The sequence below is a fragment of the Stigmatopora argus genome, chromosome 4 (genome assembly GCF_051989625.1).
Source record: "Stigmatopora argus isolate UIUO_Sarg chromosome 4, RoL_Sarg_1.0, whole genome shotgun sequence".
In the NCBI taxonomy this organism is placed as follows: Eukaryota; Metazoa; Chordata; class Actinopteri; order Syngnathiformes; family Syngnathidae; genus Stigmatopora; species Stigmatopora argus.
In genome coordinates, this window is record NC_135390.1 from 19,068,125 (window position 1) to 19,092,676 (window position 24,552).

The window sequence follows — 24,552 nt, forward strand, 5'->3', positions numbered from 1 at the left end:
TCTGAATATTATCCTTTTCTTCTTTCTTTTTTTATGAACATCAGTTTCATTTTGACTGGTTTGGTGAACAAACTTTCTCTTTCACTCTGAATATTATCCTTTTCTTCTTTCTTTTTCTATGAACATCAGTTTCATTTTGACTGGTTTGGTGAACAAACTTTCTCTTTCACTCTGAGTATTATTCTTTTAATTCTGTTAGAAATGACACATGGTTTAGTTTTTATTTATTTATTCATCGACACTAAAGTCATGCTGTTACATTTCAATTTACATTTAACAAACACACACAAAACGTGTAAGAACATAAAGAAGTAAAGACAAAAAACAAGATGGGGGGTCACAAAATTCTGGTTTATTCGCCACTAGTCGCAACTCCCTCTTTGTTATGTCTCTGCGAGCACTGGGCGGAGCGTTGCATTTTTTCAGTGTTTTTTTTTTCCCATCACTCAGCGCGAATGGCGTAGCAATCGCTAGTACGAGAAGTATATATTACTTCTCGTTGGTAAGTGGTCGTGCGTTATCCTATCGTGAGGACATGTGTGCATCATTTTCGTAATATTTTGAAGGCAATACAACAGCATACAGCCCATCGATACTAAAAGTCAGGTTGGAGGCCGGGCAAACAGGTAACACGGCCGGTATCAAACTTAAATACAAATTTAGAATTAAGTTTTTAGTGTAAAGGTTAGATTACATTTATTTCTGAGTGTGTCTGCATCGTAATCCAAGTTCATTTAAATTTGTTTATGTTATTTTAAGAGCGCGTTGCCGGGCAAAAAGTCCCCCCCTCTCTGTCTCTCTCTCTCCCCTCCGTGAAATCCGTCTAATTTTAGTTCTATTAAACACATTTTAGTATACTATTAAACCACTAGTTATTTGATACTTTGTTAATAGATGGCGAATTACAAGAAATAAAACATATTTTTCCAATCCAATATCCTGTTTTTGGTGTTTTTTCAGAGGGTTGGAACGAATTAATTTGTTTTGAGTTCATTTCAATGGGAAACGTTCGTTTGAGTTACGAGAAAATCGACATATGAGCTCAGTCCTGGAACGAATTAAGCTCGTATCTTGAGGTACCACTGTAGTAGTCTGCTATGGGCAATGCGGGCCACCGCCAAGGGTGCAACCTATTTGAGGGCGCACAAGACCCTTCCCCAAAAATGTTTTCACGCAGTTTAATACCCAAAAGACATCTAAAACGTTAGCTACAGTATGAACACTAATTTCAAACGTTTCATTTAATTGATTTTTATTTATTCTTTTTGATAAATGAGAGAAGACGTATGTTTTAAGAGTGCATTTGATAAACATAAATAAATAACGCTTGTTAGGCGGGGCAAATAGAGCCAATCCGGGAGAAGAAAGGTCCATACTTTTTTCCCTCCGTGTTGGAAATGGCAGACTTTAGCCTGTGAAAAGAGGAATTTCGGTCATTTACTGAAAAGCACGTTTCCATGATGGCTGTCGCGAATCTTTGAAAAAAAAAACAAAAAAAACAATCGTTGACCCAATTAAATCAACGACTAATTCAAGAGGCAGTTTGTTTCGAAACCAATTGTATCAAAAACTTGTCAGAAAATGGTCTTTAAATATCTTAACATTATTTTTCCTCATGAAATACTCTTTGTTAAAAATAAAAAAACAAGGATGAAATGAGCCTTTATTAAAATTAATATCTCTTTAAAGACTATTTTGAATCACAAAAAAAGGGGACTATAAACAGTAAGTCTTTTTTTAATATATATTTTTCTTTTAAATGAGAAAAAATATCTATTTTATCATTATTATTGGAATATAGTTATCATTTAAATTTATATATTTTTTTATATTGTCATTTTGAATCAAAAAGAACAAATCTAATATTTTTCCATTTTAAAGACCTCTCATACGGCATAGTAATATATATCATTTACATCTTATTTTGAGATTATTATCATTGTTTTAATTGAAAAAAAAAACAGGAAAACAGCATTTATTCTAGAGGTTATTCACATTTAATTCATATTATAAATTAAAATGAAGCTAAAACAGTAAGAATTTGGTTTATTTTAATTTCTAATTTAAAAAAATGGTCCTAAATGGGACAAAACTCAGATTAAAACAAAGCCTATGTCCGATTATTATTATTATTATTATTAAGACAACAACAACAATAAAAAAATACCAGCCTTAATGGATTCAGCGTTTGCGACCAATCCTTCTTTCTGTCTTGTCGTAGCTTCCAAACAATGCCCTAACATCAAATAGACAGAAAATAAAAATATTACATTTAAACACAAATCCTCTAAAAAAAATGTGCAATGCAAGTCTCACTATAATTTACGTCCGTTGAAAGGCGATCGGTGGATCGTGTGTCAATGGAAGCAAAAACATTCACGCTAACACAAAAAGGAAACAAATATTTTGCTTACACAAGACATCAGGATGAGAAGAAGCGCAATCGTCACTGCGGCGGAAACCGCAATCGTTATTTCCTGATTATTTTGGTGGGTTCTGATGGAAATTTCAGGGCAACCTAAAAAAAAAAGAAGAGAGAAATGTCTTGAAATACAGATTAATATTTTTGTCACGAAAAAAAGGCAAGGAAAAGCTGGACATGGGTGCTGAAGCTGAGGGACGACCACTAAAAGCCAGGGAGAGAAGCCATTTCAAGGGGGAAAAAACAACATAACAAATCATTACAAAAAATGGGGGGGGGGGGGGGAATCCCTAGTTTCCCCACAAGATGGCGACAAAGAAAGGGATATTTGATCAGGATCTGAAAACCCATTTGTGAGAGATCATAACAATAAAAGCATTGAGTTACCACACAGTTCAAGTTGATGTTATTCATAAAAAAAAGAGATGTTATATGAACACACATAACTAAAGTTGAATAGAGAGAATTATGAAAATTAATTAGAAAAAAATATGGATTTTTTTTTAAATGACATGATGCTGGTAAATATTCATTTGAAAATCTTTAAACTAAATAAAGGAGTAATTCATTATCCCCTTTGCTTATCCCTCCAAAATTTTCATTTTTGTTTGATTTCTACATTTCCACTTATTTTTTGATTAGCCTTCCTTTAGTTTTCAATTTAAAAACATTTCCATATTTTTTTCTATTTAATTTTTTTAAAAATCCAATTGAATTACAATTTTTTTTAACATGAATTATTTAACATAACAAAAACACCACACAATTTTTTTATTCAAACAAACGCCCCCACAAAAACATCTACCCGGACGTCCAATCGATTTGAACGACCGAGGAGTTTGAACCCGATTCTCCCGTGCGACGACTCATACCCGCCAGCCGGAGTCGCACCGACTCCAGGAGGATGATTTCCCCGACGGGTGCCTGCAGCCGGCAAGCGTACTCGCCCTGGTCGTCGCACATGATGTTGGGCAGCAACAGCTCGCGGGTATCGTACCGCAGCGCCGTCTCCCGCGTCAGGCCCACGTACGGCACCGCCTCCCCGTCGGGCAGTTGACGCATCAGCAGGCCACGGCGCTGCGGCATCGGCGAGTTGGGGAAGAGCCGCACCTGTCACATTCACGTGGAAGAACATGCTACAGTGGCTTGTTTTCATGTAGCAGTTTGCATTGTCAGCTGGGGATAGGCTCCAGCACCCCCTGCGTCCCTCATTAGGAAAAGCGATACAGAAAAAGAATGAATGATCGACAACGCTGTCGTCAACTTCTTTCATGGTAAAGTCACCATGAATTAAATGGCAGGTTTTTACGAAGAGTATTCAAAAAAAACAATAACAAATCAACAATTAAGACCAATCCAAATACAGTGGTACCTCGACATACGATCTTAATTCGTTCCGGGACTGAGCTCGTATGTCGAGCTTCTCGTAACTCGAGCGGACGTTTCCCATTGAAATGAACTAAAAACAAATTAATTTGTTCCAACCCTCTGAAAAAACGCCAAAAACAGGATACAGTGGTACCTCGTCATACGACCGCTCGTCATACAAAATTCTCGTCTTACGGGGGAAATTTCGATCGAATAATTCGCCCGTCATGCGATCAAAATTTCGTGATGCGACCAAGCCAGGTCTTTTTTTGCATATCTTTCGTGTATAACAATATTTACGAGCACGGAACGATTAATTCAGACGAGTTTCTCCTAAGACCAGGAAACGCACAACGCGCATGCAAAAAGAGGGCTTTCTGGGTAATGAAGTATACTCGTGCACACAACACCCATAGGCAATGGCACCCTTTCTCAGAATAAAACTTCATTACCCACAATCAATACGTGGGTAAGCTCAACTATTGTATTTCCTGTTATTCTTTTTAAGGAAAGAAGCTCCCGCGATCACTCTTTAAAGACTATTTCTCGTTGGCAAGTGGTCGTGCGTTATCCTATAGTGAGGACATTTGTGTGCATCATTTTGGGAATATTTTGAAGGCAATACAACAGCAAACAGTCCATCGATAGCGAAGGTGAGGGTGGAGGCGTGGCAAACCGCCAACCCGGAAAACGAAGGTAACAAAAGATTACAACAAAATTAGAATTCAGTTTTGTGTAAAGTTACATTAAACGTATGTTTGAGTGTCTGTATATATTAATCCAAGTTAATTTAAATGTGTTTGTTCCGTTTACGAGTGCGTTGTCGTTCAGTGCTCGTAGATATCTGTTATACACGAAAGAGATGCGGCAAAAAAAGAGTGCGCTACAATGATAAACAGCCTCTCATGTCATGGCCACCTGGCTTTCTCGCATCTCGAAATTTTGATCGTATCGCGGGCGAATTATTCAATCGAAATTTTCATCGTACCTCGAGCATGTCGTAGGTAGAGCTGATCGTAGGTCGAGGTACCACTTTAATTAAAATTGTGCAATCAAAATCGTTTCACATTGACGTTTCATAAAAGCCAACGTGTTGTTTGGACAACAGTTTTTTCCGTTGAACTGCACGCCCTTGGCCAGAGTTCTTGCCTTTCCTGTTATTGGCTCCAACTCTGCAGAGGCAAACCGTCACAAAAACAATTTTATTGCACAAGTCTTGATCGTTCATTTTTGAATACTCCCTGACAAGATTCCATCATTTAATGAGTGGGGAAAAATCGTGACAGAGAGAAAAATGGAAATATTACACTTAGTCTGGAAGTGTGGTCTGTAAAGGGTTAAAAAAAACATTCACACTAGGGTTTCACATAACCTGTTTACAGTAAAGGAAGTTAGTAATCTCATTTCTGCTTCCTTTCTCGTTATTTGCTTTCCCATAACAGGATGGCCCAAAGACTTCAAATGTCATCCTTAACGAACCACAACACATTCGAAATGACAGCAAAAATTCACAAGAATTCCCCTGAGCCATTTACTATCATATACTCCCCAATAATCCATTTATTTTCCATTATGGCTCGCGAAAACCCCAACTTTTAATGCGTAGGGCAGCTACATTTTAGCTTCCTATTTATTTAAACAACAAAACAATTCACGTTCTCAACAGCTGCTTGTTTTATTTTGCTAGGCTAAAGTTTAGCCTAGCCAAAAACAAAAACAAATACATACTTAAAACATACTTCTTTCAAATATATTATCAAACTAAAGTTTGCCTAGCAAACAAAAAGCTACTTTACGAGCGTTCAAATAGCAATGGAACAGTTAAAGAGAGGTCATTTCCCAATGTTTAAAATAGTAAACAACCCCACCCCACCAAACACGCACGCGCACACAACGTCCTTAACAAAAGAAAGTAAATAGTTTTGCAATAGTCCCTGAATTTCACGCCCATAACCTCCCAGCTGCTAAAAAGTACACTTTAAAAACATATTTACCTTGTACCACGCCACGTACATATACTGCACCCCCGCTTTGGGGTGCACTCTGCACGGCAAGGAACAATTTTGTCCAATGTCGCACTCCACAACATACTGCCACCCAGAAGCCTCTTCACAACAGACGCCATCTTGTACAAGAAATAATTACGTAAGCGAAAATATCAGAAGAGACGTCATAAATACTCACTTAGTAGAAGTAGTATAATTGCGGCGTCGTATAGGGTTTTCATGTTTTTATCATATGCTGTTGGCTGGTCCTCGCTGAGCGCGTTTAAAAATTAAGAAGTGGGCGGTCTCGTTCAATCTCCCATTATGCTTAGCCACGGAAACACAATGGTTCCAATACACGCACCTACTATTTATCTATTTCTTTTTTTTTAATTTGTTACATTGAACTATAAACTATAAATTGAGTTTCATAACGGAGACATCCATTTGTTTATCGGCGTGGGGGACTGTTTTTTTATGATCTGGCAACCCCGATAAGGATGGCATATTTAACTGTCAAATGACTGGTTCGGAAAAAGAAGATAATTTTCACGAAGTACTTTGTGTGGAAGAAAATTCATTGACAATAGAGCCATTTTTACTTATTAAGTATTCGGTATATTAAATATAGAAAAATATTTACCTAATTCCCCTCCCATTAAGTAAACACATAACTGACAAAACATGTTTTTGCTTTCGTTTCTAAGGAATTAATTTACAACGCCATATACTTTATTGGTGGCAGCAGTTTTTAAATGTATAATATAAACTATAAAAAAATGCTATTCATTAAAATCAAACGGATTGTCAATGAATTTATTGAAAAAAATCTTATTTCGAAAAATGACAAAAATCTCAAAAACCTCCACCAATCCCACAGAATTATTACATTTCACATTTAATGAAGTATTTAAACAGTTGTAAAAAAAAACAATTAAAAAAAACAATACTAGTTTTATTTCCGATTCTTTTAACGAAAAAAAAACTGCCTAGCCTAGCGACCAATCTCACCCCACCGAATCAAACGGGCTAAAAAGAAAAAAAAAGCAGTTTTTCAGAAACACTTCAAAGCATATTTCATGTATTTGTGATACTTTACATCATATTTACACGCCATCCTTTATTTACTCGCCGCATATCTGGAAAGGATTCACCACGCTTCCACTTTTTTTTCAAGCCAAAGATAGTTGTGATGACAGAGAAAAAAAAAATCTCAAAATATTATAAATATGTTTTTCAAGATTGCTGCTAGGAAACCAAAAAGGAAAGCCCCATGAGTCCTTTCCAGATATGGGTATGTATATATATATATATATATTATTATTATTATTCCTTGAATTTTCCACTTTAGGAGCTGTGTGGCCCCTTGACCAGACCCTGCTCCTTTCGCATGACCGGTGCGTGGATGCTGCAGTCCCGAGCCTCGCAGAAACCCGGAATGCCGGCGTTCCCCAGCATTCCGGTGACGCCCACCGGACCCGGGAACCCGCGGGGGCCGCGCGGACCCTCCATGCCGTTTTTGGCCACGCCGGGCTCGCCCGGGAAACCTGAGAAAACAAGAAACATCAAAAGTCGAGCTCGGTGGTGTCCAAAGTATTGCCGGATTTTATTGGCAAAAGATGACAATATTGTTGAATATGGCCCGCAAAAGAAGCTTAAGTTCAGCTTCGCTTCTCAGTTTTAACACTAGATGGAGCCAGTCACTAAACAGCGCCCCCATTTGCTCTTAATAAAGACACAAACTCACCTGTGACCCCTTGTGGTCCGTCAAGTCCTGGGAAGCCTTTCCCATAATCGCCAATTATTCCTTTGGAGCCCTTTTTGCCTGCTCAAAAAGGGACTGTGAACTTCCACACATTCAATGAAAATGATATGAAAAATGAAGGAAACGAGAGCGATGTTGACCTCGTTCACCCTGCGCGCCTTTCTCGCCCTCCAAACCTCGATCACCCTGAACACCGCGTGCCCCCTTGGATCCTGCTTTGCCCGCTTTGCCCTACAAAAGTGACAAAGAATCCAATTTGTAATCATACATTATTTTCATATCTTTGTAATACGGAAAAAAATGTGTTTACGTTTGGCGCCCACTCGAGGGCGGAGACAGGCACTTATTAAATTTAGAGCACGCGTTTGGAATATGAAAAGGAATTGGTGATTACATTATGGGGGTAAAGGGGTCAAAGGTTAAAATGCATACTTTTTCCAATTTAAAGAAGTTGAAAACGTATTAAAAACATATTGAGTAAATAGCGATCGATTATTAAGTTAGTAAAAAAATCTAATAAATCTAAGAATTTTTTTTAATTTTCTGTTATAGATAATATTTGTGATGAATTAGGAGGGACAATAGGCATCTAGTTTTAATTTGAAGTCATTAAAAGCAATGAAAAAAAATCACTTTTGGGAAAAAAATGGACAAAAATAACTATTATTATCTTATTGATCTGAAATCCATTTGGAATGTAAAAATGTATTTACATTCAAAATGCATGCCGAATAAATAATAAAAATAAATTGACATGTATTTTTTGGTGGGTTTTTTTTAAAGGATTTTTTTCTTCAAATAGTTTTAAATCTTAATCCTTCTTATTACGTTGGTAAAAATGTTTTAATAAATCTAAGATTTTTTTTGTTATAGATAATATTTGTGATGAATTAGGGACAATAGGCATCTGGTTTTAATTTGAAGTCATTAAAAGCAACAACAACAAAAATAATTTTGGGGGGAAAAATGGACAAAAATAACTATTATTATCTTATTGATCTGAAATCCATTTGGAATGTAAAAATGTATTTACATTCAAAATGCATGCCGAATAAATAATAAAAATAAATTGACATGTATTTTTTGGTGGTTTTTTTTTAAGGATTTTTTTCTTCAAATAGTTTTAAATCTTAATCCTTCTCTAATATGTTAGCCATCCCAGTTCCAATTAAACGCAATCATGTAAAATCAAATACCTTTTACAAAGAAAAAAAAACACTGAAATGTATTTTAGGGTCAATTCATCCAAAAAAAAAAGTGGCCATTTTGTCTCACAGTTATGCCGGCCGGTCCCGAGGGTCCTTTGGCTCCGGGGGGCCCGATGAGCGGGCGGTTGTTGATGGGGCAGCCCTGCGAGCATTTGGCCCGGATGGACGAGGCATACTGCGACAGCTGAGCCGTGACCACGCCGCGACACAGCTGCAGCACCTGTTCGTCCGACAGCCCGGGACCCTGAACGCAACGTTGGGTCACAGCGCCGTCACCGACCATGGCTTCAACGTACCGTTCGTGACTCGTTTGGTCAGGAGGTCTGGGTTGACACTTTTTTTTTTTCTCGTTTCCGGGGCTCACCGTGGGACCGGGGACTCCTCTGGGTCCGGCTTGACCTTTGACCCCGGGGTCTCCAAGAGGGCCGCGGTTCCCTCGGGGCCCCGGGAATCCGGGAGGACCCCCGGGACCCGATTCGCCCGTCCGACCCACCCCGCCTTTAGGACCGCGCTGAAATGACAAAAATGGAAAGAAATGGGAAAAGCTGAAAGGAGAATTGTCTTGAAATATGTAAAAAAAAAAAATAGAAAAAAGAAATAATATATAAACCTTCATATTAATAATGAAGTTAATTATCATTAATAATGAAAGCACTTGAAAAAAAAAATCAATTACAAATGTCCCAAAAAATCCTTCTACACAATAATCATAAAGTTTTTTCTTAAATGAATTACACTTTTAAATTTGTTTTTTAAAAGTACATACTGAAGTATTGACAGTAATTTTGAGAGCTTTTAAAATTGTTTTACAACAAAGTAATACGAGAATTTAAAATAAACGTTGAAATAAGTAGACCAATGAATAAATCATGAAAAATAAATGTTGAATTCTTTCATTGGTTTGGAAAAAATATGGGGGAAAAAAATGTAAATATTTTAGAATGACACGGTTATTTCTTTGTAGGAGAAATGGAAACGAACGTTCAACAGACTAAACTTAGATAAACAAATAGAAATCGCGGGGGATGGACGTCCAATTCATTTGAAGCGGGAGGCCTGGCCACCATTGAACAATTGTGGCCAAATTCAAATGGATCGGACGTCTACTTGTTACAAACTCATTTGAAGACTTTTCATTTAGTTTTCGAGAGGCCAGTTCTCGGGTGGAGTCATTCGCAGCTGCCGTTAGCCGTTAGCTCTCGGTAAACAAACCCACCTGTCCTTTGTCCCCGCGGCCGCCTCTCGCTTCCTGAAAGCAGATACACAATGAGTGGTAAGGAGGAAGAGGCGTATCAATGTTTAACCCGGGGAACTTCAAAACAATGTACCTTTTGTCCCTTTTCACCCTTTGCTCCAGTCCTTCCTTTTGTACCCTGTGTCGTAGAAAAAAAACAGGACATAATGTGGTAAATGATTGAAAATAAGCCGTCAATGGCACTGACGCATTCATGGCCGGGGTCCGTCCGGTTTGAGCCAAATTGGATCTCCATTCTTACCAATAGCAGGAAATGACTTGACTGTAAATAGGATTTATTTTTAGAATGTTCAAAATTGTTTTTTTTTCTAATAAAAATAAAAACAGGTTTAAAAACAAACAAACAAAATCTTTAAATTTTGATTAAGTTTGAACTCGACTTAATTGAATAGAAAGACATAAGTGAAATGATTTTTCAATGTAAATGTTTGTTTTGTTCATTTTTGAAGATTAAAAAAGTAGAAATCATAACAATATACCTGCGGCACTTCAAAACAAATTCATAAACAAATATCGTACAACACGTGAATACTTTGCGATACTTTGGGATGTAAAAATCCATATTTTAGCGCAAGTTGAGCATGAAGACAAAAGGCAATTTACACTAGATTAGATGACTGGTCTCACCGTTTCTCCGTCCGGTCCAGTTTCGCCTTTGGGTCCCTGTGGATGATTATGATTATGATTATGATTCAAGTTTGTGTTGTTGGCAAGTGTGAAATGGTTTTAGCCAGCGCTCACAATTGGTCCTTGCAGCCCTTTTGGTCCATGCTTTCCAGGTATACCAGCATCTCCAAGTTCTCCACCGGGGCCCTGATGGAAGGACAGACATTTTGAACCATTTTTATCATCAAAATGTTCATCATCGGACACGTGTTGACAGTAAAAATGAAGAAAAGATAAATAAGCAGTTGGAAACAATATATCAGACACCTATAGGAAGTGGAGTGAAACAAGTTGCTGTATATTTTAGGACTTTTTTTTTCTTCATCTTTGAACACTGAGGTGAAAATATTAATTTTACAGTCGTACAATCTTCATGTTATGATATCTACATAATAACGTGACGTGTTACAGATTTTATGTAATTAATATTTATGTTACTTGGTTCCATACTAAATAAAAAAGTGCCATTGAACAGGTAAAAATGTGTTTTTGCTCAGATTAGATTAGATTAGATAATTTTACGTTAGCGTCTTTATTCAAAACGTTCAATTTGACGTCCTAGTTATGTGGAAAATTGTGTTGAATGTCATTTCTTCGCGCTTCCGCTGAAACTAGGTCGAGAAAAAGTACGCAGATATAAAGTACAACAGTGGAATTTGAGATGTCATGACCGCAAACCAAACTTTTGGGGAATTAAAAGCATTTTTGATACGTCAATGCGGCAAAACAAATGAGGAAATACCACTTGAGAATAAAAAAAACGTGTGATGCCTCTAAGGTAGAAAAATGCAAGGCTAACTATATATGATGATTAAACATATTTCAATAGAAACTTTTCCTTGATTTGGCTCTCGGTTGCTAGGGCGGAAAAAGCTAGCAAGCTTTGTAATACTCTAGCTAAAACTCTTATTGATTTTATCGATGTGTTGACTTTTGGTCGCACAACTGGTGATAAAACAGATTTAAAAACAACAACAAAGAAAAAAAACGGATATCAATAGTTTCTGACGACCAAGATATTAGCGCCTCTTCGTGGCTAGCTGTTTTTAGCAAGAACTCAGAGAATTTTACAGCTGCTGAATGCTTTGTTTGTGCTACTAGTGAGCTGCTTTGCTAGGATTAGCGCTGTTAGCCGTTAGCCCGGAGGTTTTAACGGGACGGAAATCAAACCCGCGTTGCGCGCTCACCATAGCGCCCTCTCGGCCTCGGGGTCCTCTCACGCCGTGTTCGCCTTTGCTGCCCTGAAACAATTTAAAAAATATTTTCCTTTTACTCAATAACATCATACATATATTTATGTATTTGCATAAAGCAGTTGTCACATCACCTTAGCCCCGAAGAAACCCGGCTCTCCCATCAGACCCGGGACACCCATTGGACCCTAAGAAGACAGATAAGGAAATAAAAATTTTTGACTGCCATTGACGATGACAGGCGTCCAATCCGCTTGGACAGGGAGGGCTGACAGCAAATGAACAAAATCATTCGCTGCCAGTCGCCAAAAGAGTTTAAAAGCCATTCAGTCATACCTGTCAACTTGGTTTGGCCTTATTTTGTAGATGTATTTTTTATCTTTTTAATGTTAAAAATAAATAAATGAAAATAAACATTTAAGAAAACTTGGTAAGAATGATCAAAAGTTCATTCACAACTGATGAGTCAAAAACTGGGGCGTCTCAGCGGCTGTGTGGAGTTTGTATGTTCTACCCGGGCCTGCGTGGGTTTTCTCCGGGTACTCCGGTTTCCTCCCACATTCCAAAGACATGCATGCTAGGCTGATTGCCCCTAGGTATGAGTGTGAGCATGAATTGGTGTTTGTCTGCTTCCTTGTGCCCTGTGATTGGCTGACCACCAATTCAGGGTGTCACCCGCCTCTGGCCCGAAGTCAGCTGGGATAGGCTCCAGCACCCCCCACAACCCTAGTGAGGATAAAGCGGTTGAGAAAATGAGATGAGCATGTCCCTCTCTCCAATCAGCCATGCGGTGCATTCATGAACAGCACGTAAAACACAACACTCCACCTATTAACTTGATTCCCAGACTGAATAATTGCAACAATGTGAATTTTGCCTTATCCAGAATTAATTTTGTGGCTACGTGCAAAAAACCAACTCAATTTATTTCACAATATTAGTGTGTTGCTGTCCTATTTGATATTGAGCTCAAATTAAACATTAAAAATTACACACCGCACCGTCAAACAAATTCACGGTAATTTTTCGTACACACGCATACACTTCTAGATTAGATGTGGAAGGGTTTCGTTTAAATATTCAGATAAATAATCTTTGTTAATAATGTTTCATCAAGGAAAACCGAGGTTGACAGGTATGTACTGTACACATATTATTATTTATATACACTCACGTCTTCTCCGGGGTCACCGTCACTCCCTGGAATCCCGCCGATCCCTTTGGAGCCCTGCCAAAGGGGGGATAATTAACCTTTTATTCATTTGAACTTATACAGTACGGGAGGAATAAATAAAAATATTAAAAAAGTGATGTCGTTGTAATACTTTTAAACCAAGTTTTTCTGGAGGAGAGACCAACAGAGCTCACGTTAATATAAAAAAAGAGGATTTGTCATTTACTGGTTGCATTATATTTACGGGCTTGAAAAGAAGAGTCTCGGAATCTTGAAAAAAAAAAAAACGTTGAATCTGAAGTAGGAAAAAAAAATCATGGCTAGTAAAAACCCCCAATAGGTTTCGGGTTTTCTTTTCATTCAAACAGAAACCTTTATTCATAGTGAAACTGGTTTTTGAATGAGACCATTTAAGAGTCATTTTCACATGACATTCAGCAGTTGCCCCCGCAGGAAAAATGTCAAAAGGTTAACAAATGTCAAAAGGTTAACTCATTTAAAAATGCATTTTTGGTTTCTATTTGAGTCTTCACTTTCAATTTGACATTACAGATAGTGTGTTATACAATGTTTTATGAGTATACAGGCACTGTCATAATGTAATTTGGATTTCAATGTTAGATTTCTGCCTTGATTCTCAGAATGAAAGTCAGAATTAGGAAATTAAATTGAAAAGTAACAATTCTGCTCTTTCCATAACACAAACAATAAAAGCCAAGAATTATTGAGTACCTTCGGTCCAACTGGTCCGTGGCCTCCGGTCGGGCCGGAATAGCCCTAAGGGCAACAAGGATGTAAATATTCAGACAAAAATGTAAACATAGACAAAAAATCTGTTGAATGAATAAAGTCAAGTTGGCTTTTGGATGTTTTTCTTGTTGCTTTACTCAGATCTGCCATTCGTTTATTTTGTTTTTAACCGGCGACCACAATATTAGTTTGACAAAGTTCACTCGAGTCCAGGGCGTAGTGCCCCTTTGTCCCAAAGTGGGCTGGGATATGCTCCAGCACCCCCCGAATAGCAGTTTTTCTCCACCAATCTACTGAAATAAAATGAAAAAAGTACGACCTGGTAAAAGTATTCTCCCAATTTTTCTCCAAAAGTCACTAAAATAAATGTGAGTGAATGAATGCAAGGCATTACTACCCACCTGTAGTTGTATTTCCGAGGAGTAAATTCATTTAAACCGTATCGATTGACTTATTTCAAAGAATGAAAAGGGTGCCTACGGTGTAGCCTCTATCGCCAACATCTCCGGAGAATCCAGGTGCTCCAGTTTGACCCTGTCGAACAAGAAAAAAACATTACAACTCAATGGCGACATCTAACGGTGGACATTTGAAGTAAGTACATAGAGAAGAGATCTACACTGGTTTGTTTACCTTGCGGCCTTCTGGTCCTTCAACTCCGACTTTGCCCTCCGCGCCCGCGGATCCCTAAATAGAACAAAAAAAACCCCACACAAATTCAGAATATGATCAAATAATTATAAAGCGTGAATCCTCGTAAAATATTTTGGTTGAGATTTTTTTTTTTTTTTTTTTACCTTGGGACCTTTACCTCCACCTGATCCCGGGGGACCCGTGTCGCCACGAGAACCCTAAATGAGGTGGACGGAAGTGCAATTTTATTTGTAATTTTAAAAATAATGTTAAATTTACAATGGAGTGAGCATCCATACAGTGTTACCGGGCGTTCCGACTCCTCCACGCGGTCCCTCCATGCCGAAGTCGCCCTGCAAAAAAAGAAACGATGCTTGATTTCAAGAGCATGATTTTTGATCGCGGAAAAACGGTTAAAAAAAACAGTTTAAGAGGCAAATTGTGATCAAATTCATTTTGGTGAGTTTTGGGGGAGAACCTTTTACCTTCAGACCCGGTTCTCCGGGCACACCACGAGCTCCCATAAGTCCTGGTTCTCCCTAGAAGAGAAATATATATGTTAAAAAATGGAATTATTTGATATTTTTTTGGTGGTTTGTCATTTTTATTTTTTTTAGCTTTTGACTCACCATGCCTCCAGAGAAACCTGAACCTCCATCTTCACCTTCGGGTCCAGGATCCCCCTAAAATCAACGGACAGTAGACGGCACCAGACGTAAACTACGGAAGATACGTAGTATTTGGCAGTTCTGTTAATAAATTAGCGGTATCGGCAGATGGTCAAAATCAGGTGAGTCGGGATACCGAGGCTAAAAAAGTGTGGTCGGGACGGCATTCATAACCATCGGTCATTTTGAGTGACTCACCACTGGCCCCGGGTCTCCTCTTCGTCCCAGCACCCCTTTGGTACCTTTGTAACCCTAAAAACAGAAGTTAGTGGTTAATATCTCTTGTTTTTTGGGGGGATGATATGTCACTAATTTTGCAGCATCACCTCTCTGCCTTGATGTCCCGGCGATCCATCTTTACCATAAAAGCCTCGCAAACCCTGATGGGAAGCGAAGAGTTAAACTCCAATTAGTAGTCAGAATGAGAGGAAAGTCCTATTGGGTGCTCACTGTCCAATTGTAACAAGAGGTCGGAATAATGTGCTATGTTTTCCATTACATTTCCTTTTGTATGTATAATTTTTTTTTAAAATAATCTATTTGAAGTACACTTACAACTTAATTTTTTTTCATTTGCTGAACTGCGGGGTGCTGGAGCCTATCCCAGCTGACTCCGGGCCAGAGGCGGGGGACACCCTGAATCAGTGGCCAGCCGATCGCAGGGCACGAGGAGACGGACAACCATCGCACTAATACCTAGGAGCAATTTAGAGTGTCCAATCAGCTTACCGGGCATATTTTTGGAATGTGGGAGGAAACTGGACTACCCGGAGAAAACCCATGCAGGAGAACATGCAAACTCCATACAGAAGGACCGATCTGGATTTGAACCCAGGACCCCAGAGCTGTGAGGCCAACCTGCTAACCACTCATGCCGTCGGGCCTCCCTACAATAGAACATGGTTTTGTTATTCAAATTAAAAGTAAAGAAAGCATCAAACTGGAGAGCAAAGAGCCGCTGCACCCGCGTGCGCCGCCATCTTGGATCTTCGGATCTCAATTTAGTGCCTGATTTTAATGAATATTTTTCCTTCTCCGTGAGTTTTTTTGTGAGTTTCTCACATATTTTATACAGAATTGGCATACTTTAGTATCATTTTTAAAGGATTTAGTTGGTAGTATTTGTGAGCATCAAAAGTGTGTGTTTGTGTTCATATCATAGTGCAACATTTTAGCTGCCTACTTAGAGATGTAGGCTAGCACCTTAGATCCAGCAAAACCGGCGAATCCGGGCTCTCCAGGTTCGCAGTCGCACTCGGTGGGGCCTTCTTCGCTGAGGGCAGCGTCGACGCCCGACTCCTCTGACGAACCCGTGTCGGGGCGCTTGAACGGCACCTGAAAAGGTCGTCAATTATTATTATTATTTTTTTGCTCATATATTTTTGGTTGACTCATCATTGCAGCCCTCGTGTAAAGCGGCAGCCGTACCGCTTTCCGTTTTGGAATACAGTGGTAGCTCGACCTACGATCAGCTCTACCTACGACATGCTCGAGGCACGATGAAAATTCCGATCGAATAATTCGCGACCAAGCCAGGTGGCCATGACATGAGAGGCTGTTTATCATTGTAGTGCACTCTTTTTTTGCCGCATCTCTTTCGTGTATAACAGATATCTACGAGCACTGAACAATTTATTTAGACGAGTTTCTCCTACGCATCGACAAGGAAACGCACAACGCGCATGCGCGGGCAAAAAGAGGGCTTTCTGGTGAAGTATACTCGTGCACACAACACCGATAGTCAATGTCACCCCTTCTCAGAATAAAACTTCATTACCCACAATCAATACGTGGGTAGGCTGTTATTCCTTAGCCTGTTAGCTCCCGCGATCGCTTATTCAAGACTACTTCTCGTTGGCAAGTGGTCGTGCGTTATCCTATTGTGAGGACATTTGTGTGCATTATTTTCGGAATATTTTGAAGGGAATACATCAGCAAACAGCCCATCGATAGCGAACGTGAGGGTGGAGGCGTGGCAAACCGCTAACCTGCTCAGAACGAAGGTAAAAAATAAATAAAACAAAATTAGAATTCAGTTTTGTGTAAAGTTACATTAAACATATGTTTGAGTGTGTCTGTATATATAAATCCAAGTTAAATTAAATTAGTTTGTTCGGTTACGAGTGCGTCGTCGTGCAAACTTTGTTACTTTGTTAATAGATGGCGAATTAGAAGAAATAAAACATTGTTTCCAATCCAATATCCTGTTTTTGGTGCTTTTTTTAGAGGGCTGGAACGAATTAATTTGTTTTTAGTTCATTTCAATGGGAAACGTTCGTTCGAGTTACGAAAAGCTCGACATAAGTTTTCAGTCCGAACGGATTAAGATCGTATGTCGAGGTACCACTGTACATATCAACGGATCGACTCCTCGAGCGGACGTCTATCAGCGTCAATGGAGTATGACCCACCCTCCTCCGACCCGGCTTGTCCTCCTTAGCGTAGTGCGACTCGGTGGCGGTGACGTAGGGGAAGGCGTCCTCGGTGATCATGGTGACTCGGGTGGGCGCAGGACCGTATGGGTCGTAGTCGTCCTCCTCCGGGTTCTGCTCTCCGTGAGAAGACTCTGGCGGGTACGAGCACTTGGTCAGAACCGCCGGTTACGGAACGGGACGGGATGTGACGGACCTGGCTGCTCGGGTCTGGAGTGGTCGTAGTGGTCCGGAATGGAGCCCTCCAAGGTCCGCTCCTCACCTGCACATTTAAGTCACACCCGGGCCATTAGGTGGTTCTTCCACGCAGCCCAGCACAGTAACGCGTCGGTTCCGACCCGAGTGGTTTCCGGAATATTCCTCCTGACAGAGAGCACCCGCGATGGCGAGCAGCAGGACGAAAAGCGTCCGCTGTGAAGACGCCTGAAAAAAAAAAAAAACAGAAACCGGAAATAAAAAATACATTGAAAAAGAGGTACTATTCTGTTAATCATCATTTTTTTTAGATGAATTTTATAACTCGTCCGATGGAGCGAGTGGTTATCGCGTGGGCTTCACAGTTCTGAGATTGAGGGTTCAATCCCAGGTTTGCATGTTCTGCCCAGGCTTGTGTGGGTTTTCTCTGGGTTCCTCCCACATCCCATAAACATCCATGCAAAATATTCGGATTGGTTGTCTGTCTCCTTGTGCCATGCGATTGGCTGGTAACCAATTGTGGACCGTCAGGGCCTGCAAGGCCTTCTCTGCTGGCCTAAAAATATATCTGAATCACAGATCATTATGTTTTGTTCATGAATTCCTAAATAATATTTCAATTGTGTGAGGTTATAATTGATGTGTTTTTTTATGTGTCGCAGCAGCAGTAAAGGTTTTATAGCTATAAAATAGTTTTTGAGGGTTGGATTGATTCAGACATAGCACTGAAGGCGTCGGATTGAAATTCACGGCCCGCCAATGGTAACCAATTGTGGGTGTCCCCCGACTACTGCTCATAGTTGGCTGGGATAGGCTCCAGCACCCCCACGGTCCTTGTCAGGATAAGTGGAATGGAAAATGAATCTATTATATTTATTTCTCATGACTTTTTTTTATTTTATTTAAATCCTGCTTTATATATTTTAAAAAGATAATTGTATTTATGTGTATTGTAAAATGTTGGTTTTCAATGAATTATCTACATATAAAGTAGTGAAGCATAGAAGCAGAAAGGGTGACGTGGAAGCCCCACTGGAGCGCAAGGCCAGTCAGGTGACCTACATTGACCTTTCTTATCTTTCCACAGCAACTTTTCCAATAACCATTCTTAATTATCATTAAAAGTTGTGGCAAAATACATGCCTCATCACATTTGACTTCATTTTTATCTTAATAGTTTGTAGAAGTTTAATTCAACAAAATCACCTTTCCCCATAGTTCCCTAAAAATTCTTTTCTGGTTGCTAGTTGAAATATTTAACGACATGCAGCATGTTCATTACCAGAATGAACGTACATTCATTGGCTGCCAGCCTCCCAGTTCAAACGGATTGGACATCTACAAGTGATAAACTCATTTGAAACTTTCAAAATGTTCTTTTTAAAGCCCCTTAGCGTATTAGGTGCAATTGACAGTAAATGGAGGTCCAAATCCTTTGAAGTGGGAGAGATGGCATAAAATGCAGGAACGCTTTATCCGCTGCCAGCCTCCCACTTCCAATAAATTGGACATCTACAAGCGGTAAACTCATTTTAAAAGGGCAGAAAAGGAACATTCATTCTTATAAATTGGATGTCTCCAAGTGGTAAACAAGTTTTGAAAATTGACGGCGATAGACGTCCAAACAATTTACATTTATAAACATAACATAAACATGTATTTACTGCCAAACTCCCACTTCAAATGGATTGGGCGTCTGCGAATGGTAAACTTAATTTATAGTTGCCAAATGTTATTTTTTTAAGGCTTTTTAACACGCGTTTCTTCGCCGCCATCCCTCCCACTTCAAATGGATCGGAGGACCCGTTAAAGCCGTTTTAACATTAGCGAGCTATTCAATCTGCTGTTTTTATTAATAATAATACGTTGAAGTACAGCAAATGTGAAAAGATTTCATTTTAAAAGGGGTTTTAGTTGGCGTGAATGGCAGCCAATGCTTTAAAAGCGGGTACCTTGTCAGCGGAGGTTCCCATGGTGCAAAGTTTGACGCTCTCGGGTAGAAGACGACGAGAAGAAAAGTGGCGACGGCGGCGTAGGCGTCCTCACTGCATGATTCCCCGGGAACGGTGTCCCGCCTGGACTGGACTGGACGCGGGAGATTGCGGCTTCTTCGCAGGAGCCCTCGGCTTGGTCTTCTTGTCGGCAGGGTGAGAAATACCTGAGGCCGAGATGGAGAGGGCGCCGAGGTCACCCGGGCGGCAGTTGGCGCCGGTCCAAAAAGATGAAGGGGAGTAGGAAGATTGCATTTCCTGGAAAATGAAAACAAAAATGGCCCATTTACAAATGACCACAACTCATCCATTAGAAGTGAAAGCTTTCCTGGTCATTCAAATCTTTGTTTTTAAGATTGAATGAGAATGCAGTTTCTCCTGTTTTTAGTTGGGAAAAAATGTTTCATTTTTAGAAGAAAATAATAATGCAAGATCATCCTTTTTATTTAAAACCCTTAATGTATATTTTTTTTAAAGAGCAGATTTTCCTTTTTTCAAAAAAATTAAACAATTAGAATATTTATTGTTTTTAACCGTTAAATTAAAATATAGGGAAAAATAAATGGTTATTAGTTAAAAATAAATAAAAATGATCACTATTTTACAATCTATCTAATTAAAAGAAATATTAAAATACACACAATTTCAATTAGTACAAATAAAAAAATGGAGATTCGTTTTGTCTATTTATGCTCTGTTCATCCCATTTTGGGTTAAATACAGAAAAAAACTTTTTTTTTTAATTTGACAATGTTTTCTCAAAAGATAAGCAGTTTTTAAACACTTAAAAATGAAGAATATTTTAAAAATATGAATTGGAAGCTAGATACGAAAATAAATGTGTACCATAAAGTTGATTTTAATCAAATGCTCAAACTTGCACTTCGAATTTATGAAACATTTATTATGTACTATAATTATTATTATTATAATACCAACGCGAGAAAAAGCTAAACATTTAAACAAAGGCCGAAATGCTTGAAATAAAAGAGCACGGCGACCTTTGAACCTTTACTGGTGTGACGTTCTTGTCCAAAATTCCATGGCTTTTACTGGAAAAACTGCCAAACAATCAGGAAGCCTGTGCGTAGTGCCCTCTTTCACCTGCAGGAGGCAGCAAAGCACCGCAAAGAATTCACAACTGGAGATTCAAAGAAGGCCGGATATTTTTACAAGGATTTCTCAATTCATAAACGTTTAAATATTCAAAATGGAGAACTCCCCTTAAAAAATGCCACGTTACTTTTTGAAAACTTTATTGACACAATGAATCGGGTCAGGAAGTGTCACTCCTCCCTCGCTCTTCTTTCCTTTTTTTCTTCTTTTTGCCATGGCGGGGTCTGTCATCCGGGGATCGGGAATCCCTGCGCGAAGACGGGATGAGTACAAAATTCCGACGTCGGCGCGGCGGGAGAAAACGGGACTTCACCTCTTGCGTTTTTTCTTCTTACGCTCTCTTTCGCCGCTCCTCTCTTGGCTGCCACGGCGGCGGCGCGTCCGACGGGACTCCGAAGACACGGACCGGCGCTCGTCCTGGCGACGCCTGCCGAACGCCGAATCCTTAGACATCTCTCTAGTGGCAAAGTCATTTAAAGTCACGGCGGAAGGATGATAAAAGTCAAGTGAGGCTCGTGAGCCCCAGGTTGGAAGCCCCTGTTTGTCAATGTCAATTGCACCCAATAGGAAACTTTAAAATGAGTTTATCACTTGTAGACGTCCAATCCGTTTGAACTTGGAGGGTTCTTCCAACTTCAAATGGATCGGAAAGGTATTGCAGTCAATGAGTTAAGAAGCAAAAAAAAAAAAGAATTTGGGCACTTTTTTGGACAAAAGTGTGTCAAATCTATCAATTGACTATAGAAAAAAAATATGCCAATTCATTGGATAAGAGATTATTTATCAAAGAGGTGATTCATTGTGGCAGTGATTAAAAAAAAAAAAATTAAAAGAGAATTTGGGCACTTTTTGGGACAAAATAGTGTATCAAATCTATCAACTGACTATAGCAGCGGTGTCAGACTCGGGTTGGTTTGCGGGCCACGTTAACGTCAACTCGATTTCACGTGGGCCGGACCATTTTAGATATAATATTTATAAATGGATTAAAAGAACTGGATTAAAATCCCTGAATATTCTGTTTTTTTATAGATCTAAAATAATGTTTATTTTTATATATTTTTAGATTTTACAAAATGATTTTGAACTAAAAATACAGAAAAAAATGATTACAAAATTACAATTATTGATTTAAAAGGGGGAAAATCAGGAAATTTAATATACATACATCTATACTCTTCATTTTAATTTGATCCTAAAACAGAAAGTCAGCACTCATGATTTACTTTCCCGGGCCACACAAAATGATGCGGGGGGCCAGATTTGGCCCCCGGCCGCCTCTTTGACACATGTGGACTATAGAAAAAAAATATGCCAATTCATTGGATAAGATATTATTTATCAAAGAGGTGATTCATTGTGGCAGTGATTAAAAAAAACAGCAACAAACCTTTGAGAAGTTCCTTCTCTGGCCTCTTCCTTTTCTTTCTCCTCTTCATCCTCTTGCTGTTGCTCCTTCCACTGTCTGCCGAGCTCCTCCGAGTGCACCTTGATGACTTCTCGAATCACCTGCCAGTTTGTCCCGCCGTTAGCATCAACCAAAAACGGCCCCGGGGCCCGAACGCGTACCTCAGTGTAGGACTTCTTGGTGATATGGACGTTCTTGGCACGGTATGATTGCCGCCTCCTCTTGTAATCCCGCATTTCCGCCATCAGCTCCAGATGCGTCTTGGGCTCGTCCTGTCGCTCGGCTGACGCGGGCACGCGTTTTAGCCGGGGTGAGGCGGTCGCAAAAACGCGGCTTTTACCTTTCTTCAGCTTGGAAACCAAGTCCGCGTAAAGCTCGTCGCCAGCCGAGGCGGCGCCGGCCCCTTCTGGGCGGAGGGCGCCGATCACGTTGTCGTAAAGCGCCAGGCGGTCGGCCACGGTCAGGTCGCACACGGCTCGCTTGTGGTTCTGCGGCACGTCCGCGGGTTGGTGGGAATACTGGCCTGATCACATTAAAAAAAGCAAAATTTCATGACTATCTGACATCGCGTTTTTGAATAATGATACGATCTTTGCAGAAATGAAGAAAAAAACGTACTGTATTCTCTGAACTATAAGTCATCATTTTTTGTTAGTTTGACTGGACCTGTTAGTTATACCCAGGTGTTCTCAAAATGTTTTTTTCCACTCTGACAGCTGCAAAATTGTTATTTGTATTGTTTAGGCTATACTTATTTGAAAAACTGTTAAAATCTGCCTGTTTAGTCTATTCTCCATTTTACCATTATTACTTCAACGTAAAATGTATGTTCTTGGTTTCTAGAGAATTACAAAATTGTCGCCCCAAAAATGCGACTTATATTCCAGTGCCACTTGTGTTTTTTTCCTTCTTCATTTTGCGTTCTTTGACTGGTGCGATTTATAATCCAAAAAATATTATAATTTTTGGAGACTCGAAAGACTCGTTTTTTTTAAAAGAAGGAAGCCAGTACCTTGCCAGAAGACACCCTCCATTTTCATGAGTGGTGCAGCTGATCTGGCTTTTAAAATCATCTGGTTCTGAAGGTCCTTATCTGCAAGAAACCAAAATTATCATCTCATGATTCCATAACAGCAAAAGGAGGCCAGACAATGCAAATTATAATGCGTATAATACTACACGGTGACATTTTCACTCACTCATCGTAAAAGTTCGGACGCTGGTGTTGTCGTAACACCCAGGGGAGTGACACATCTCGGCCTGCCAGACACAAGAGGATTATTTACCGTTGTGTTTTTAAAAATGCAAGATTTTAAAATGGCGTCACCTGCTCTTCTGGGGAGTAGCCCATCTTTCTGAGATAGCACAAGACTTTGTGTCGCTCCATGCTACGCACAGGGACAAGATGGCCGGGGTCATAGGGACACAATTCTTTAGGCTCCTGGGAGAAAAAAATAAATAAATAAAAATTAAAAAAAAGGTTAATGATCACATCCCCTGATCTAAACCCCATCTTGATTGGAGAGCAAATATCGCTACATATTTTTCATTTGTTTACATTGTTGAATTCAGAAAAAAAGGGGAAACTTTTATTACCTCTTTTTAAAGTTCTTGTTGAATTAAGTACCAATATTCTTTTCAAAACAGTAAATATTATAAACGGTTTTTTGTTTGATTATGACAATAAAAACAAAAAGGGGCAAACAGTGAATACACTTCTATTTACGAACATTTTAAAAACTATCCTTTTTTATAGGTGACTAGAAAATATTCAGATTTCTGCAGCCGTTGATTCTTAATTGACGGTAGCAAAAAAAGTACATTTCGTTTTAACTTTATTTCAATTGGAATTCAATTCATTTTGACTGCGAAGGAATGAACGTTTGTTTGTTCATTCGCCCCTTTCCAGTCAAAATAAAATAGACGTCGTTCCGTCAATGACATTTTGTGGAATAAATATTATGACAGGAATAATAATTATACACAAATATACCAATAAATAAAAATAACCTTCTCTTTGTCCGAGTCCGGCGTCCATCCAAGTGCGTCGTACATGCCTTGTATTTGCTCCTGACATTTTTCGGTAAAGTCTAGCAACTCCTGCAAGAGTTGCTTTCGCTGCTCGAGTGTTGGGTTTTCCAAATTCTCAGACATTTTCGTGTTTAATGGTCCAAAAACAGAAAGAAACTCGACCAAAATCTACACAATTCATTTCCTTAAGTCGCCATGTTTAGTTCTACCACCAACAGGAAGTCTTCTTTGTGTTTGTTAACCCACTTGTTTAGTCAGCCCGCCACCTAGAGGAAAATAGCTGAATAACAGG

At 39.3% G+C, this 24,552-nt stretch overlaps 3 protein-coding genes and 1 long non-coding RNA gene across 5 annotated transcripts; 1 reads left to right on the top strand and 3 right to left on the bottom strand.

The window, feature by feature from the left end:
• Positions 1 to 212: 212 nt before the first annotated feature.
• On the bottom strand, positions 213 to 6,233 carry cd83 (CD83 molecule). Its single transcript, XM_077597601.1, has 6 exons — positions 5,975 to 6,233; positions 5,785 to 5,915; positions 3,295 to 3,532; positions 2,415 to 2,518; positions 2,172 to 2,236; positions 213 to 1,412 (listed from the first exon to the last, which is right to left on the bottom strand). The coding sequence occupies exons 1-6, from the start codon at positions 6,015 to 6,017 to the stop codon at positions 1,331 to 1,333; spliced, it is 663 nt and encodes a 220-aa protein (XP_077453727.1). The 5' UTR covers positions 6,018 to 6,233; the 3' UTR covers positions 213 to 1,330.
• LOC144072526 (uncharacterized) lies at positions 5,739 to 8,293 on the top strand. The gene is made up of 2 exons (XR_013299819.1): positions 5,739 to 5,935; positions 7,127 to 8,293. It is a non-coding gene; the product is annotated as an uncharacterized LOC144072526 (long non-coding RNA).
• LOC144072520 (uncharacterized) lies at positions 6,578 to 20,992 on the bottom strand. 2 transcript variants are annotated; one of them, XM_077597598.1, is made up of 29 exons: positions 20,949 to 20,992; positions 20,707 to 20,809; positions 19,873 to 19,963; positions 19,667 to 19,799; positions 17,858 to 17,942; positions 17,716 to 17,781; positions 17,499 to 17,653; positions 16,291 to 16,422; positions 15,414 to 15,467; positions 15,286 to 15,339; positions 15,049 to 15,102; positions 14,905 to 14,958; positions 14,719 to 14,772; positions 14,584 to 14,637; positions 14,420 to 14,473; positions 14,267 to 14,320; positions 13,769 to 13,813; positions 13,037 to 13,090; positions 11,997 to 12,050; positions 11,857 to 11,910; positions 10,745 to 10,816; positions 10,631 to 10,666; positions 10,077 to 10,121; positions 9,965 to 9,997; positions 9,113 to 9,259; positions 8,816 to 8,992; positions 7,681 to 7,771; positions 7,523 to 7,600; positions 6,578 to 7,322 (listed from the first exon to the last, which is right to left on the bottom strand). In XM_077597598.1, exons 4-29 carry the CDS (start codon positions 19,685 to 19,687, stop codon positions 7,123 to 7,125), a joined length of 1,977 nt encoding a protein of 658 aa, XP_077453724.1. In that variant the 5' UTR covers positions 19,688 to 19,799; positions 19,873 to 19,963; positions 20,707 to 20,809; positions 20,949 to 20,992; the 3' UTR covers positions 6,578 to 7,122. The 2 variants fall into 2 exon arrangements, with proteins under 2 accessions (XP_077453724.1, XP_077453723.1); XM_077597597.1 differs by having other exon boundaries at positions 19,667 to 19,963.
• On the bottom strand, positions 20,945 to 24,540 carry snrnp48 (small nuclear ribonucleoprotein 48 (U11/U12)). The gene is made up of 9 exons (XM_077597600.1): positions 24,240 to 24,540; positions 23,557 to 23,670; positions 23,429 to 23,489; positions 23,242 to 23,322; positions 22,570 to 22,752; positions 22,391 to 22,512; positions 22,212 to 22,330; positions 21,135 to 21,278; positions 20,945 to 21,069 (listed from the first exon to the last, which is right to left on the bottom strand). The coding sequence occupies exons 1-9, from the start codon at positions 24,381 to 24,383 to the stop codon at positions 20,982 to 20,984; spliced, it is 1,056 nt and encodes a 351-aa protein (XP_077453726.1). The 5' UTR covers positions 24,384 to 24,540; the 3' UTR covers positions 20,945 to 20,981.
• Positions 24,541 to 24,552: the final 12 nt, after the last annotated feature.

What these genes read in the sequence shown, in the direction of transcription:
- cd83 (XM_077597601.1), bottom strand. Translation starts at nt 6,017, where the DNA reads ATGAAAACCCTATACGACGCCGCAATTATACTACTTCTACTAA. An exon ending in GGTGCGACTCCGGCTGGCGG is followed by an intron (nt 2,519 to 3,294) that starts GTATGAGTCGTC and finishes TTTTTTTTTTAG; the next exon opens with GTTGCCCTGAAATTTCCATC. An exon ending in CAAACGCTGAATCCATTAAG is followed by an intron (nt 1,413 to 2,171) that starts GCTGGTATTTTT and finishes CTCTTTTCACAG; the next exon opens with GCTAAAGTCTGCCATTTCCA.
- LOC144072520 (XM_077597598.1), bottom strand. Translation starts at nt 19,687, where the DNA reads ATGGGAACCTCCGCTGACAAG. An exon ending in CGGGACATCAAGGCAGAGAG is followed by an intron (nt 15,340 to 15,413) that starts GTGATGCTGCAA and finishes TTCTGTTTTTAG; the next exon opens with GGTTACAAAGGTACCAAAGG. An exon ending in AAGGGCTGCAAGGACCAATT is followed by an intron (nt 10,667 to 10,744) that starts GTGAGCGCTGGC and finishes AATCATCCACAG; the next exon opens with GGACCCAAAGGCGAAACTGG.
- snrnp48 (XM_077597600.1), bottom strand. Translation starts at nt 24,383, where the DNA reads ATGTCTGAGAATTTGGAAAACCCAACACTCGAGCAGCGAAAGCAACTC. An exon ending in GCTACTCCCCAGAAGAGCAG is followed by an intron (nt 23,490 to 23,556) that starts GTGACGCCATTT and finishes TGTGTCTGGCAG; the next exon opens with GCCGAGATGTGTCACTCCCC. An exon ending in AAGAAGAAAAAACGCAAGAG is followed by an intron (nt 21,070 to 21,134) that starts GTGAAGTCCCGT and finishes GTCTTCGCGCAG; the next exon opens with GGATTCCCGATCCCCGGATG.